Raw genomic sequence first — 16,501 nt, forward strand, 5'->3', positions numbered from 1 at the left:
ATGTATCCCTTAATGTATTTATTAATAAAACATATTACTGTAACAGTGTATATTCTAAAACATATCTGAAATCTACAAAGCTATAAGGATTAAACATTATAGTAAGATTTTTTTTTATTAATAGTCCTTTTTGCACTCACTAAAAACATTGACATGTAATACATGCCAGTGAGAGTAATATGATGAAAATGTGTCATTCTTTTGAAAACCTTTGCTTGATAATTTTAACGCTATGTTCGGTTCAGCTTGAATGTCTGGTTCCAAGTACTGTTTACTTTGAAATTGATTTTGAAGTGTCATAGCTAAAAAAGATACCATATTATGATAAATAGATTCTAATTGAAGAAGTGAGTGCTGGCTGTACTTGCACGTAAGGGGATTTATACTTTAACCCCATCCAGCAATTGTACAAGAGTTTAAATGTGGCTAATAAATTCCCATCTTCCATGATGTCAATCATTCCTCCTATAAATTAATCAGAAGCTGTTGCATTTAAAGAGTATAAAACCCATGAAACATTTGGAAAGGTTAAAAAAATAGATTAGAAAGCTTTTCCCCAAAATTTAAAGCATGCCTGTATGAGGGCTTTTGTAGGTGGCAAACTTTAAATAATTTTTGCAACAAAATCACAAAATGGAAAGGTGCAAATACTTTTTCAAAATGTTTTCATGGTGGTATATACTGTCTATAACCTGAGGTTCTTTTGAGATGCATTTTCTTTTTCACTTATTAACATATCACCTCTTTCTTGAAGGGATAGGATATTTATTTGAAACCTATTTTTAAAAGATCTGCTATAAACAACCAGTTTTCATCTCAGAAAACCCAGCAAATATGGAACACTTCTATTTTTGTTAGAAAATTAGGTAGTACATGTTTGGCAACTTTTTAAAGTACTTTGCTGCGATATAACCAACACACCTTAATGTGGTAAAAATTTGTATGGTCATTTCCCATCTTGTTACAGCAATTGTAAAGACTTGACCGTGTTTGAAGGTCTTATTTCTATAAAGTTAACCACACTGACATCCTGTGGAACTGTGTGCTTTTGGCTTCAAGTTCTTCTTTGCGGTATCTCACCCATGAATGACACAGTGAATGAATTTTGCGTATGTGCTTTTTAAACTTCTTATCTGAGAAACTACCCTATCAGTGGTTGTACTCGAACAGTTTTCCTGTAGATCATTACTTATTAAAGAAGTAATTCACTCTTCAAAATGTCTTCATGTTCTCACCAAAAGTGGTTTTTTTTTAGTGTATTTTATCAGACAAAAATCTAATACCATCTGTACTTTCTTCTAAGTGTATGGCAAGCCTCCCACACAGCTTAATATGTCCTAATATGCTTCTTAAAATACTAAGTTTTGAAAGTTTTGCTCATAAAGGAAAGCATTTTAGTTTTTTTGGTTTTTTTTACTTTGTGGATTTCAGCCTTTTTTCTTAGCACTGCATTTGCTGTAGAATACATTCATTTCTTTTGCTATTAGGTAGAAATCTTAAAAGGGTCTTCGAATTTTATTATGAAGTTTACCAAAATTTTGTAAAGGATTGCAATTGTGTATGGCGTGACTGTGAACATAGTTGAAAAAAATGGCTACTGTCTTGAGACACATTTAGTGTGAGGGTCATGGTACATGTGCTGGTGGATATACATGCATATTTTAAATGCCTTCTCGATCATTTTGAATCTTGAGGGGCTCTGCTCAGTGCTCTTGGATTGGTCATAATTTTTATTTCACAGTGTAGCTGATGAACAATTCATACCGGGATTGGGAGTCTCAGTTTTGTCATTCTCGTGGTTGGTATTATCTTTAATTTGAACTTTCTTTCTTGGACTCCTTAAGCCATTCATCCAGCTTGTGAGCTTAGTTTCATTACAGATTGATGATGATGACCCATAAGCCCATTTACGTGGGTCTACGTGAACTGCCACAGGGCACAAAGTGTTGAAACTGTGGGCCGAGGAGGGCTCTGCTGTCAACCCCTTGGCCTCGTGTGACCTTCGGTCTTCTCTCAGGATGACTCATGGAATGTAACTTGTGACCTAGGAGCGTGCCAGTGTCCGCATGTATATGAACTATTAGTAAAACTTGAGCGAAATGATTTTTTAAAAAGTAAATTAAAATAGAATTCTTTATATTTCTCCTCCAGGTCAAGTGTGACCTCTGGGGGTTACTGTACTCAGAGTCACAATTCAGGTTGCTATGTGTCTGTCTGCCTTCTTAGGAGACATCCCCAAAGTACTGCAGCTGCCTGTGGCCTGGGGACCAGAGCCAGGCTTGGCCTGGTGAGCAGAACCCTGTCCCAGAGGACGCAGGTGGGTGGGTGGAGAGGGGAAAGGTGATGGGGGGCCGTGAGTCTCCTTGTCTGCCCTACTCAGAGTTCTCATGCAGCCCACTCTTCACTTTCTTCCAATCTTTAGGTCTCTGTCATTCAGCTGTCAGCTCTTTGAGGGCTGGACCATACCAGTCATCTTACTGGCCATTGAAGGTGTTCAATGAACCTTCCTTAAAGGATGCTCCTTTTGCCTAAGTTGCTAACTGGTTTCCGGGTACAGATGGGATGTGTGCATCTAGTGGAGAGGTTGGTTAGCGTGACAGTGGGCTGCATCCCTCCAGACTGAACTCTCTGGCCCTCACCAAGAGGTCTTAGAACTATCTTGTCTCCGCAGGCTCCTGCCTTGTCCAGCCAAGAGTGAATTTTGACCGCAGAGTAACCTATATCTAAGTGATTAACTAAGGCAAAACTTGCAACATGCTTATGTTGGCCTTTCTTGGCTTCCTGAAATATAATTTCTATTGGGGAGCAGTCTGTGGGATAATGTTTGGGGTGATAGGTTTTCCTTATGTGTGGATCTTCATGTGAAAGAAGAAAGGGAGGAGGATATTTTATATGGAGAGCATCTTATTCCTTTGTTCTTAATTTTGTCTCTGCGGTTGTCCTATCTAGTGGATTATTCCTCCCTCTACGATGTTAACTAAAGGGCAGGGCGCAGCTCTGCTGGTTGGTTACACGGGGCTCCTACAATAACTTTCACTTCTATTATTTTCATTGCAGATGCGGAAGCCATGGAGCTGAACTGCAGTGAAGTACCTCTTTATGTAAGTGCCTAAACATTGCGCTGCAGGTCTAAGTGGCCCTTTCTTGAACTTGAAACCCCTTGTGACTGAAGTGGGAAGAAATGTTCTGTTGGCTATTGAGTTGGGGCTTTTAAAAAAACAACACACAACATTACTGTCTAGTTCAAGCCTTTGCATGGAGCCTTTTAAAACTGGTTGGCTCCTGGTTCCAAAATCTGGGTTTTAGTTATATTTTCCTGAGTAACTTTTAACTGTATAACTTCTGGAAGGCAGCTCTGCTCACCACTGTAACCACCAGTGCTTAACTGTATAACTTTTGGACTCAGAAATACTGAGTTCATCTATGTGAATGATTTTTGAACACATTATTTTATGATATTCTGATAATAGCCAAGAATGTTTTCTGTGTGTATCTCTTTCGGGGAGAAGGTTCAGTGACAGTTGTGTCAGGTAAAATCCTGAAGTAGGAATTCAAAGGGAAAAGTGCTGGGACATACATAGAGTAGGTGGGGGATTGGGTGACAGAGCTGCCCCATGAGATTCCTAGTCAGATATGCCTGCTGGGCTGAGAGAGGATTCCAGTCTTGAGAACAGTTACTGGGTGTAACAGAAGTGAGCCGATTGTCTCCCCACATAGAAAATGGCAGATGATTTTCTCTTCCTTCCTTATTTTAGGCAAAACCTCTTTCCTTGGAACCTATGTTTGGTGGCAGGTGGGCATGGATGTGTGTATGGGAATTGGGGTTTCAGGTGGCCTTTGAATCATCAACTCAAGAAATACACCAAGAGTACTAGATCTAGAATAAGGATATGACCTCAATTCAGATGTATCCCGAATAGAACAAAATATCAAGGACTTGGAACAAATTTAGTCAGAATCTTAAATCTATTAAAATATATTCATTCATTTCCCCTTAACATACTTCACTACCCAGGTGGCCCTCCCTCTCTCCCTTCTCCCTTCCACCTCTTCCCTTGCTGTCACCTCCCTCCGCCTTAACACATACCCCACTCTGTTCTCTGGAGAAAGACAAAATGATAAAATAAATGGATTTCAGAATAATTAAAAAGTTGCCTTCTGGGTTACTCAGGGGTCTGGAGTATTCTCTCTGGATTGTGATTTGCAGGTTATAAAATGTATTGTAGATAGTTAGACTTGGCCCAGCCATAATTAACGATTAAAAAAAAAAAGACTGGTCTGAGGCTAAATTTAGAGTACTCCCAAGTCTTTTTTTTTTGGTACCTTTCTCCTCCTTAGCTTTATTCATTCCACTCTGCTCTCCTACATCAAACCAAACAGATCTACAAGTCTAATGAGGATACAAAACCTGGTAGTTTTTCTTTTTTTTTTTTAATTATAGTTGATTTATAATGTTGGGTTGGTTTCTGGTGTACAGCAAAGTGATTCAGTTATACATATGTATACATATATTTTTTTCTTTTCCATAGTCTTTTCTACTATGGTTTATTACAGGATATTGAATATAGTTCCCTGAGCTATACAGTAGGACCTTGTTGTTTATCTATTTTATATATAGTAGTTTGTATCTGCTAATCCCAAACTCCTAATTTATCCCTCCCCCACCCCATTTCCCCTTTCATAACCATAAGTTTGTTTTCTGTCAGTAGGTTCCTGTTTCGTAAATAAGTTCATTTGTGTCATTCCATATATAAGTGATATCATGTGGTATTTGTCTTTCTGTTTCTGACTTACTTCACTTGGTATGATAATCTCTAGGTCCATTCATGTTGCTTCAAATGGTATTATTTCATTCTTTTTTATGGCTGAGTAGTATTCCATTGTGTGTGTGTGTGTGTGTATATATATATATATATATATATATATGACATCTTCTTTATCCATTCATCTGTCAGTGGACATTTAGGTTGCTTCTATGTCTTGGCTATTGTAAATAGTGCTTGGCTATTGTAAATACATGCACCACAATGTTATATTGCGGTGCATGTATCTTTTCAAATTATAATTTTCTCCAGATGTATGCCCAGGAGGGGGATTCCTGGATCATATGGCAACTCTATTTTTATTTTTTTAAGGAACCTCCATACTGTTTTCCCTAGTGACTGCACCAGTTTACATCCTCACCAACAGTGTAGGAGGGTTCCCTTTTCTCCACACCCTCTTCAGCGTTTTTTGTTTATAGACTTTTTGATGATGGCCATTCTGACCAGTGTGAGGTGATACCTCATTGTAGTTTTGATTTGCGTGTCTCTAATCATTAGTGATGTTGAGCATCTTTTCATGTGCCTGCTGGCCATCTGTATGTCATCTTTGGAGAAATATCTATTTACGTCTTCTGCCCATTTTTTGATTGGGTTGTGTGTTTTTTTGTTATTGAGTTGTATGAGCTGTTGGGATATTTTGGAAATTAAGGCCTTGTCAGTCACATCATTTGCAAATATTTTCTCCCAGTCCATAGGTTGTCTTTTCATTTTATTTATGGTTTTCTTTGCTGTGCAAAAGCTTATAAGTTTGATTAGATCTCATTTGTTTATTTTTGGTTTTATTTCTGTTGCCTTGAGACTGACCTAAGAAAACACTGGTATGATTTATGTCAGAGAATGTTTTGCTTATATTGTCTTCTAGGAGTTTTACGGTGTCATGTCTTATATTTAAGTCCTTAAGCCATTTTTTTTTTTTTTTTGCGGTACACGGGCCTCTCACTGTTGTGGCCTCTCCCACTGAGGAGCACAGGCTCCGGACGCGCAGGCTCAGCGGCCATGGCTCACGGGCCCAGCCGCTCTGCGGCATGTGGGATCTTCCCGGACCGGGGTACAAACCCGTGTCCCCTGCATCGGCAGGCGGACTTTCAACCACTGCACTACCAGGGAAGCCCCCACACTGTTTTGATTACTGTAGCTTCGTAGTATTGTCTGAAGTCTGGGAGGGTTATGCCTCCAGCTTTCAAAACCTTGTAGTTGATCAACATCCTGGTACAGCTATTTTAACTCAGACCTACCAGATTATGACCAGACTAGGGAAGAGTTAATACACATTGCTTACCGAGAGAAGAGACTTAAATAGACCAAAGGAGAGCAAAATTTTTTTCTCTAATTATCAAATAATATATACTAATTAGAATAAAATGAAAAATACAGAAAGTGTTAAGAAAAATAAGTCGCTCATAATCTTATCCTCTGTAGATAATTTAAAACATTATTTCATCAATTTTAAGGTACAGTTTTCTCATTTTACATCTCTGAAATTGAGATGCTCTTACTTCACTGTGTATCCTGGCAGATGTCATGATGGAGCTGTCATTACCTATGCATGTGTGACCTTGGTCACAATGGTTCATGTTGTTGTCATTTCAGATTACTTGTGTGCCTTGCTGGAACTATATGAATTAATTGCTTTCAAAATGATTTCACCATGATTTGGCATTAAAAAGGCAAAGTTACTGTATGTATAGAAAGACGTGGAAAGAGCAACATGACAAATGTGGTAAAGTCTCTATAAATAAATTTAGATGAGCTCTTTTAATAAGTATAAAATCTCACATTATGTCATACTTTGCAGTTTTGTCTCTTAGTGGAATATAAAATACATATCATAACTGGTATCTCAGATGAAATACATTATATATTTAACATAATTGACTCATTATATATACATATATGCATGTAATCTGCTTTTTTTGCTTGATTTTTTTTTTTTTTTTTTTTTTTGTGGTACGTGGGCCTCTCACTGTTGTGGCCTCTCCCATTGCGGAGCATAGGCTCCGGACGCGCAGGCCCAGCGGCCATGGCTCACAGGCCCAGACACTCCGCGGCATGTGGGATCTTCCCGGACCGGGGCACGAACTCGTGTCCCCTGCATCGGCAGGCGGACTCTCAACCACTGCACCACCAGGGAAAGCCCCGTCACTTGATGTTTCATGTCAATATTTTTATGAATTGACCTAAGCCAACGTGACCATTTGATCTCATGTAGGAAGAGGTCAGTGGGGAAGTATTATAATGAAAACAAGTCTTAAATTTCATCAAATAAGTAACACATAAACAAAGCAGACACAAACTAGACTCTGACTTGTTTCTGTATCTTGTGGCAGACCCCCTCTGTGACCTTCTGTCTTCACAGGTTTCATAAATATTCACTTCTAGTTTCTCCTAGTTAACTGCAATCTGGTTTATAAACTCTTAACATTTTATTCATATTTATTGTATTTCATATATACTTATCTAAAATATATATGCAAAAATCAAAACCATCTTTAATCCTGTTATTCGTAATGATCACTGTTGACATTTTTGGTGTATTTTCTTCCAGAGTTTTATCTATATCTGTGTAGAATTTTATTGAAGGTTCTCTTGGCATTTATTTACATGATGTGTTTTCTCATTTGACTGATACATTGGATCTCTTAATTTTGATGCTTTCATGTACTTTTAGCAATTCTATCTAGCTGTCATGACTAGTTCTTTTGGAAAAACAAGATAACTCTGGTAAGTGTGATTAAGAGAGAACCCAAACAAAACTAGAAATTATGAAGATTCCATAACATATTGAGATGATATCTTAATTATAAAATAATACTAAGCATAATTGTATGCTTATGCACTGGCAAAATCTTTTGAGGCAGGTTTTTTAAAAAAATTAATTTATTTTTGGCTGCATTGAGTCTTTGGTGCTGCACACTGGCTTTCTCTAGTTGCGGTGAGTGGGGGCTACTCTTTGTAGTGGTGTGAGGGCTTCTCATTGTGGTGGCTTCCTTTGTTGTGGAGCACGGACTCTAGGCACGTGGGCTTCAGTAGTTGTGGCCTGCAGACTCAGTAGTTGTGGCTCACGGGCTCTAGAGTGCAGGCTCAGTAGTTGTGGCACACGAGCTTAGTTGCTCCGCGGCATGTGGGATCTTCCTGGACCAGGGCTCGAACCCATGTCCCCTGCACTGGCAGGCGGATTCTTAACCATTGTGCAACCAGGAAAGTCCCAAGACAGGCTTTAAAAATATAAATTACAAGGTTTATCTCAAGAAGAATTAAATCACATAGTGGGGCAATAATCATGGAGAAAAAAATTGATAGTAATTATCCCCCACCTTCTACCTATCCTTCACAAAGGATATTTCATTCAAGTGGATCCTGTAAGTGATATTTTTGTTCCTTTGATTATAACCTGTTTTGATTAATCTCTTATAACATTTTTTAGTTAAAATGTTTTTCTGTCTTTACTTTTGGGTCACTATAGAGAATCCTTCCTACAGATGATAGATTCTTTATACCTTTAGAAAAATCTATGGATGTGTCCATTGACAGATGAATGGATAAAGAAGATGTGGCATATGTATACAATGGAATATTACTCAGTCATAAAAAGAAACGAAATTGAGTTATTTGTAGTGAGGTGGATGGACCTAGAGTCTGTCATACAGAGTGAAGTAAGTCAGAAAGAGAAAAACAAATACTGTATGCTAACACATATATATGGAATCTAAAAAAAAAAAAAGGTTCTGAAGAACCTAGGGGCAGGACAGGAATAAAGACACAGATGTAGAGAATGGACTTGAGGACACGGGGAGTGGGAAGGGTAAGCTGGGATGAAGTGAGAGAGTGGCATGGATATATATACACTACCAAATGTAAAATAGATAGCTAGTGGGAAGCAGCTGCATAGCACAGGGATATCAGCTCCGTGCTTTGTGTCCACCTAGAGGAGTGAGATAGGGAGGGTGGGAGCGCAAGAGGGAGGAGATACGGGGATATATGTATATGTATAGCTGATTCACTTTGTTATAAAACAGAAACTAACACACCATTGTAAAGCAATTATACTCCAATAAAGATGTTAAAAAAAATCTATCGATGTAAGTCTTTGTTTCTCCCCCTCATACCTTTTGTTTGGATCCATGAAAACTTCCAACTTCTTTTTTAAGGTTTTATCCTTTTGTCTTTCAGTATTGTTTGCCTCTTCTAGAATAGCTGATATTCTAGGATTAGACTGTTCTAGCCATTTTTTTTTTTTTTTTAGTCTGAATTCCGGTAGCATGTTTTCTTTTCTACGTAAGTTTTCTGTACTGTTGTTTATTTCCTGCTTGCCAGAACAGTTTTAGAGCTTTACTTTGTTTTTAGTTTTTGTGTAGTATTTTCAAATCTTGGCATGTTTCTTCTTATGCCCCCATAGTTTTACTGTGAGCACAAAGCAGGAACTTAATTTTTTTTCCCTCTATCTCCCAGGAATCTGTTTCAGAGGGAGGGAGGCAGTCTCTGATTCTGTGTGCTTTAAATTTTTTTGACTGTTTTGGGGCAAACTTTTTTCTCCTTTTTTTGGGGTGGGTGGGCAAACATTTCTGTTTGCTTATCTTTAGGAAGGAGGCAATCTTAGCATTGGGAATGCAGGAATATTCCCGAACTCAGCCACAGACGTATGCTAATTTTTAAAATGAGCCATGGAGGTCCACTGAGTTGCTATTGCAGGAAAAGAGAAACACTGTACTATAATAAGATTAGAGAAGAAGCAGGAGTTGGCAAGACTGGTAGTGAACAGTTTATAATACTGATTTGCAAACCTTAGGGATATAAGCATTACAAGTCCAGTTTTCAGCCTCTGAGCAGCTTCCTGCATCTGTACTTTAAGGGGCACTAAAGGAAGCAGCTCTGGAAGGCCAGGCTCTTTGTTCCCAGCAGAAAAGGTAGCAGAGGCATGCCATCGTTTGAAGTCTAGGCTTAATTTTTAGATAGAATGGTAACATGGTTTTAGGAGGAGATGTTTTAAGCTAGCAAAGAGTTGTAGTGAAGCAGCTAATGAGAAATGTGAAAGCCTGGAAAAATGTAAATTAGAGTTATTATAACTGATCTAAGATACTTGTATTCTAGCTTAACACTCTTTAATGGACACCACTTGGGAACTTAAATCCTATATTTGAAGTCATAAAGTTATTTTTTTATTTTAGGTTTTTTTTTAGTCTTATTTTATTTTCTAGTCTGTATATAAAGAGAGGAAATGATGCAAGTACAGCTTGAAAAGAGATTTTGCTTACTGAGTAGCTGATTGAATTTTGAAAGAGAAAGTGATTGTAAGCCAAATTGTATGTTTTTGCTGAATTTTTTAAAAAATTGAAGTATAGTTGATTTACAATATTGTGTTAGTTTCAGGTGTGCAGCATAGTGATTCAGTGTTTTTGTTGTTGTTCCTTTTACAGATTATATTCCATTGGAGGTTATTTTTGATTACTTTTTAAATTGAGTTTTCTCTAAGTTTTTGTGGATTAAGGAAGGTTATAAAACACATGTTGTGCTTATGTACTTCATCCAAGAACTTCCTTTTCCACATTAATTATATTTTAATTTTTATATAAAGTGTACTTAGCATTCATCTTTCCAAAAATATCAGTTCAGTGCTGTGAACAAAACAGAAGAGCTTTTCCTTGTGAAATTGTTGTTTCCAAAGATTCTTTTTTCCTCAGTAAAATTGCTTTATTTTAAATGATTATTTAAATCACACTTGCTCATTATAAAAAAAAAAATAAGAAATTACCAAGGAGAAAGATCACTTTAAATTCCACCTTTGGGAGAATTTTCATTAGTGTTTTGATGACAGTCCTTTCAGGAATTTGTTTTTGCACATCTATACACACATCCACACCCCTCCGCCCCCACCACGATCCATAAAAGGAATCATAGAGAAAAGCTGTTTATGTTATCTTGCATAGATCCTCATTATTCTCTCCCCTCATCTTATATCTCTACTCCTGTCCCACAGGTAACTCTTGCTGAAACCTATTGCAGTCACTCTCAAGCAGCATTAGCATCCTTGGGAAACATGTTGGAAATAGAAATTCTCAGACCTCACCCTAGACCTACTGAATCAGACACTCTGGGCGTGGGGCCCAGATATCTGTGTTTTAACAAAACCTTCAGGTGATTCTGATGTGTGCTAATGTTTGAGAATCATTGACTTAGTGTATATATTTCTACATTTTTCTGTGCTCATACAACCCTACACATACATATATATAGATACAGGCTTTAATAAAACCATTTTAAAAACCTGGATCAGAGAATTCCCTGGTGGTCCAGTGGTTAGGACTCTGCACTTCTAATGCAGGGGCCATGGGTTCAATCCCTGGTCAGGGAACTAAGATCCTGCAAGCTGCGTGGTGCAGCCAGAAAAAATATATATATGGATCATATTATATAAACTTCTGTATCTTTTCCAACTCAGCATTACTTTGTGGAAATTCCTGCAAGTTGTCAGGTGTAGCTCTAATTCATTCTTTTTAATAAATGGGTGTGGATCAAGACACTTCTCTGTGGATGGGTGTTCACTAGACATCCTTGTCCATATGTCCTTATTTATCAATACTTTCATCTTTATGGGATAGATTCCCAGGAGTGGAATTGCTGGATGCAGAATGTACATACTTCCAGTTTGAATGATTTCTTTGCAAATGAAGTATAAGAGTTCACATTTTATTCAGCAACTTTCAGATATATTTAATATCTGGTTCTTTAGCCCTAACAACTGTGATAATTATGAATTGGGAGTTATAAACTCACTTTTACTGTGCAAAGGTAGCATGTTAAATTTTGTGTTAAATTTTATAAAAGTTCAAAAAATTCCCTTGTTTTAATCTTTTTTTTTTTTTGCGATGGTGCTTCATTTCTGCTGTTTCTTGGATTCTGGCTAATATCAGCATCTAACCCATGGAGACTTCTACAACATCTGCAAAGGGTGTGTCTGTGGAACTTTGCGTGTGGGCTCTTGCTCTCTTCCACCCTTTAGATGTGTTAATCGTAGCAGTTGACTGAGAAGAGTAATCATTTCTTTCTCCTGAGGCTGCAGATTGTATAACGGTTTGGACGATGGAGTTTTAGCTTCAGTAGCTTGTTGCCAGCTGGATCTAAATGGCTTCCCTTTTCCCTTAGCATTTTGTGTTTGTTATTCTTTTATTCTGAGTCACAGTATCCTGCTGAGTTTGGTCCCAAGTATATTGGTTGCTGTTGGGCTTATTGTACGTAATTGAAGGGGTAATCTGATGTTTGCTGATCACTTCACAAAGTTGAGCTAAACCTCCTGCATTCAATCATTTCTATTTCTGGGGCTTGGTACACTCTCCTAGGCCCCAGCCTTCTGGAGGGGGGACCCTAGGACAGGACCCAGGGAGGCAGTTTCCTATTGAGGCTGCAAGTGACTTGGTTGCTTTGTTCTGCACTCACCTGGCGGACGCCTCCTTCCCGCAGATTCCTTCTGGCTTCTGGTTCCTGTTGAAGGAAATCCTGTCCTCCAGATGCTGCCCCTTCTCTGCTTGTGGCTCTGTGTCCCCTCATGGGCCGCCTGTGATCAGCCTGTCTTAACCATCAACTTGGAATCTTAGTATGTGAAGGCACCTTAGAGACCTTCGCCTGGCCACCCGCACTTTGCAGATGAGGAAATTCAGGCTCCGAGCAGGAGAGTCTCTTATCTGACTAGTTAACTCAGCTGGTTTGACACTCAGGATTTGTAAATGATGTATTGGAAGCCATGACATTTTTTTTGCTCAGAAAGTTTGTTAGTGGCAGATCCACGATAAGCGTGGGGTTTTCCCACCTTCACCGGCTAATCAAAATGCCCTTCTCCATTGCATTGCTTCTGCCACTTCATTTCCCCATTGGCCAGGTACCCATTTCGTCCTTTGCCACCCTGCAGTCTTCCTTTGAGATTTACAACGTGAAGAATGGTGCTACTTCTTGGACCTTCAATTAAAATATCTCCCTTTTCTTACACTCTTTTGTCCTGCTGGAGGATGCTGCTTGTAACTAACTCTAGGCAACCCTGACCCTCTAAAGCTCATTTGCTCACAAAAAGCTGGGCCTGGTAACTGATGGTCATTGTACCATCAAGCTCTCAAGCTCAACTTAATATAAATTTCACTAGTTCGGGTGTCAGGGCACAGGCGAGGGTATCTTTTAGCACATGTCAATACGGCTAATTCTGGCTTTGACAATGGAATCAGGAGGGGCTTTTGCCTGAGATGAACTTCTGGATCACACGTTTACTTTGTGCAAATTTGTTTTCAGGAAATTACACTAACGTTACCTGTGTTTTGACTTAAACATGGCAGCATGAGCATCTCAACTAATTTCTACCTGTTGGGTGGCATCCTCCATCATTGTCTGAACTGGGCTGGCTGAAGTCAGCTCTCGTTGGTGGTTCTTACTTTCTACCAACTTAGCTTGACCTTTTCCTGGCTGGTCTTTCTCTGCCTGGTCCTGCTTTTACCTTTTTGCTTTTTCTCCTGTTTTCCTTAAGGAGGGGGCAAACCAATTCCAAAGCAGCATGTTATTCTAGCCACAGAGCAGGAGAACCGTGGTAGCTACCCTGCCTGGCCAGCAGCCACGAGATGTCAGTTCTTGTGAAATCTTGAGCTCCTTAGCTGCTACAAGAGATTGCTTGATGGTTCTGGCAGGCAGGGAGGGGAAAAACCACTTCTTAGACTCTAGCAAAACCTTTGACTTAGAGACGTTACATAAATCCTCCCTTAGCTTCGTCCCTGTCCAGATTCTTAAAGAGACACTACTGTTTCCTCTCAGCACAATGGCACGTTATGATGCCCTCTTCTGCTGTCACCGTGAGATGACAGACTTCTGTGAAAAGGCCTGAAGGTAAAATGTACAACTGCAGGAAACTGCAGGAAGAATTAGCCCCAGCACTCAGCATATCTGAAGGAATGTCTTTGCTGGTGTGGGCTGGGGGCTGTGGGTACCTAAGTACCAAGTGTTCTTAAAGTCTGATTGTCTCACTTCCCATATTTCAGTGGCAGCCCTCACAATTTTGGGTAATGTGCCGTCTTGTATTTTTTAACATAGAACTTGCAGGAATTAACATTTTTGTTCTACTTGATTTTTTTAAAAGATGTATTACCATCTTAAGCAAGAATTTTAGGCATGATGGGTGTGGGTCAGATTTTTCTTTGGGAGAACCCTCAGTAGAAGAAATAAGGTGTGAAGCAGTAAAAATGTTTTATTTTCACATTCTGGAAAGGCAGTTCTTCTAGAAGGTGTGATATGTAGAGATTCTACATTATCAACAATTCCTTCCCCTCACCCCTGAGGGCGTGTGCTGTTTGGTTTGAATACTGTTGTCTCAAACTCCTGCCTCTTTTTCCTCTCCATAACTTGACGTAGTTTGGCTTTAACCTTGTTTGTTTTTCTGAAACTAGACTCACTTATGAAGGGCACTAATCTGGCTCTTGCTTAATCTAAGGTTTTTTCTTAAGTCCCCATGTAGTGCAGTGCACTCGTCGAGTCACTAAGGATGTCGTGGAGAGGGAAACAGAAAAGATCCTAGGACCTCACTCTGCCGGAGTCCACTTCAGAGTTGGAGAGACAGACAAGGAGTAGGTAAATAAAGACATAAGAGTTTCAGCTAGTAGTGTGCGTTAGGACACTACAGCAGTATGATATGGTAGAGAATGGTGTGTGTGAGAGAGATTTCATAGTTTAGGAACCAGAATGCCCTGAGAGCCTTCTAGTAGAAGGATCAGAAAGCACAAAGTCCCCGAGGTAGGAATGAACCTCATGTATCTGAGGGACAGCAAAAGGCCAGTGTGGCCGGTGCCTCCTGAGTGAAGGAGAGGAGACAGGTCAGAGAGGTGGGTGAGGTCATTCACGGAGAGCTTTGTGGCCAAGGTGATGAAATGAGAAGTCGGTGTGGGAGTCTCGGTGGGGACGTTGCCTGATCTCATTTATACTTGAAAAATGTATTCTCAGTGTCCTCAAACTCCGCTGGTCCTCTTTCAAGTTGTGCTCTTTCTTTGTCTATTGCACTTTCTTCTCATCTGCTTACGTGGGCGTTCCCCGGGCCCACTCCTTTCTCCTCTCTTTCTAGGCAGCTTATCTCTCCTTGTTTTTTCAACCACAGCTCCTCCACGAAGCCTCCCACACGCGGGCCCTCCTCCTGACCTCTGCGCCTGCTGCATCTTCTGTTTCCAGCTGGCCCGTTTGCTCTTTCCACTCAATTATCCAGCCTTGGCTTCAAATCCAGACTGTTATATTTAAAAAAACTTTTTCAAGTTCTCCTCTAAACCAACCCCCTTTCTAACTTCCTGATTTCTGTTACCATACCCCCATTCTCCCAGGCACCGTGGCTTTAAATCGGAGTTTTCCTTATTCCTCTGTAACTGTCTTCTGCACTTGATCAGTCATCAAGACGTGTTGATGGTCCCGACTGTCTCTTTTCTCTCCTCTGCTGTGATTCTAATTCATCTTTGGATCGCTGCCTTTAGCCTCTTCAGAGATGCCTGTTTCACAACTTTGAACACTTTCCTCTCCCCCTCAGATATGGGTTATCATCTTGCATTTGTCTCTTGCTTTGTAGCCATATCCTCTTTCTGTTCTAATGAGACAAGTCCCCTCTCAATCTTGGTGGACTTTCTTCATTCTCTTATTTGCAGAACTTTGCCCAAGCTGCTCCAGTTCCATAACCAGGAATAGCCTCAGGTAGGGATGGGATACAGTGTTGTTTGGAGGTTACAACACTAGAAAGCTGTACATTAGGTATCTTTTTGGCAATATTCTAAGGCTTGGTTTCACTTTATGGGTTAAGCTACTGTTTTGGAAGCTGTTGCTTTTGTTTTCTTTTCTCATCTTTTTGTTTTTGAATTTTATTTTATTTATTTTTTATACAGCAGGTTCTTATTAGTTATCTGTTTTATACATATTAGTGTATACATGTCAATCCCAATCTCCCAATTCATCCCACCACCTCCACCCCCCCACCCCCCGACTGCTTTCCCCCCTTGGTGTCCATATGTTTGTTCTCTACATCTGTGTCTCTATTTCTGCCCTGCAAACAGGTTCATCTGTACCATTTTTCTAGGTTCCACATATACGTGTTAATATATGATATTTGTTTTTCTCTTTCTGACTTATTTTGCTCTGTGGGACAGTCTCTAGATCCATCCATGTCTCTACAAATGACCCAATTTCGTTCCTTTTTATGGCCGAGTAATATTCCATTGTATATATGTACCACATCTTCTATATCCATTTGTCTGTTGATGGGCATTTAGTTGCTTCCATGACCTGGCTATTGTAAATAGTGCTGCAGTGAACATTGGGGTGCATGTGTCTTTTTGAATTATGGTTTCTCCGGGTATATGTGCAGTAGTGGGATTGCTGGGTCATATGGTAATTCTATTTTTAGTTTTTTTAAGGAAACTCCATACTGTTCTCCATAGTGGCTGTATCAATTTACATTCCCACCAACAGTGCAGGAGGGTTCCCTTTTCTCCACACCCTCTCCAGCATTTGTTGTTTGTAGATTTTCTGATGACGCCCATTCTAACTGGTGTGAGGTGATACCTATTTGTAGTTTTGACTTGCATTTCTCTAATAATTAGTGATGTTGAGCAGCTTTTCTATGCTTCTTGGCCATCTGTATGTCTTCTTTGGAGAAATGTCTATTTAGGTCTTCTGCCCATTTT

General features: G+C 39.5%; 1 protein-coding gene and 1 non-coding gene across 4 annotated transcripts in view; both read left to right on the plus strand.

Moving 5' to 3' along the window:
• ARHGEF28 (Rho guanine nucleotide exchange factor 28) overlaps window positions 1-16,501 on the plus strand; it is a 278,789-nt gene that overhangs the window by 16,484 nt on the left and 245,804 nt on the right. For all 3 annotated transcript variants that reach the window (XM_019929841.2, XM_019929844.2, XM_073802206.1), the window contains exon 2: window positions 3,058-3,101. In XM_019929841.2, coding sequence (XP_019785400.2) covers window positions 3,058-3,101 — 44 coding nt within the window. The remainder of the gene's footprint in view (window positions 1-3,057; window positions 3,102-16,501) is intronic.
• Window positions 11,100-11,172, plus strand: TRNAR-UCU (transfer RNA arginine (anticodon UCU)). The gene has a single exon. It is a non-coding gene; the product is annotated as a tRNA-Arg (tRNA).

The sequence above is a fragment of the Tursiops truncatus genome, chromosome 3 (assembly GCF_011762595.2).
Source record: "Tursiops truncatus isolate mTurTru1 chromosome 3, mTurTru1.mat.Y, whole genome shotgun sequence".
Lineage (NCBI taxonomy): Eukaryota > Metazoa > Chordata > Mammalia > Artiodactyla > Delphinidae > Tursiops > Tursiops truncatus.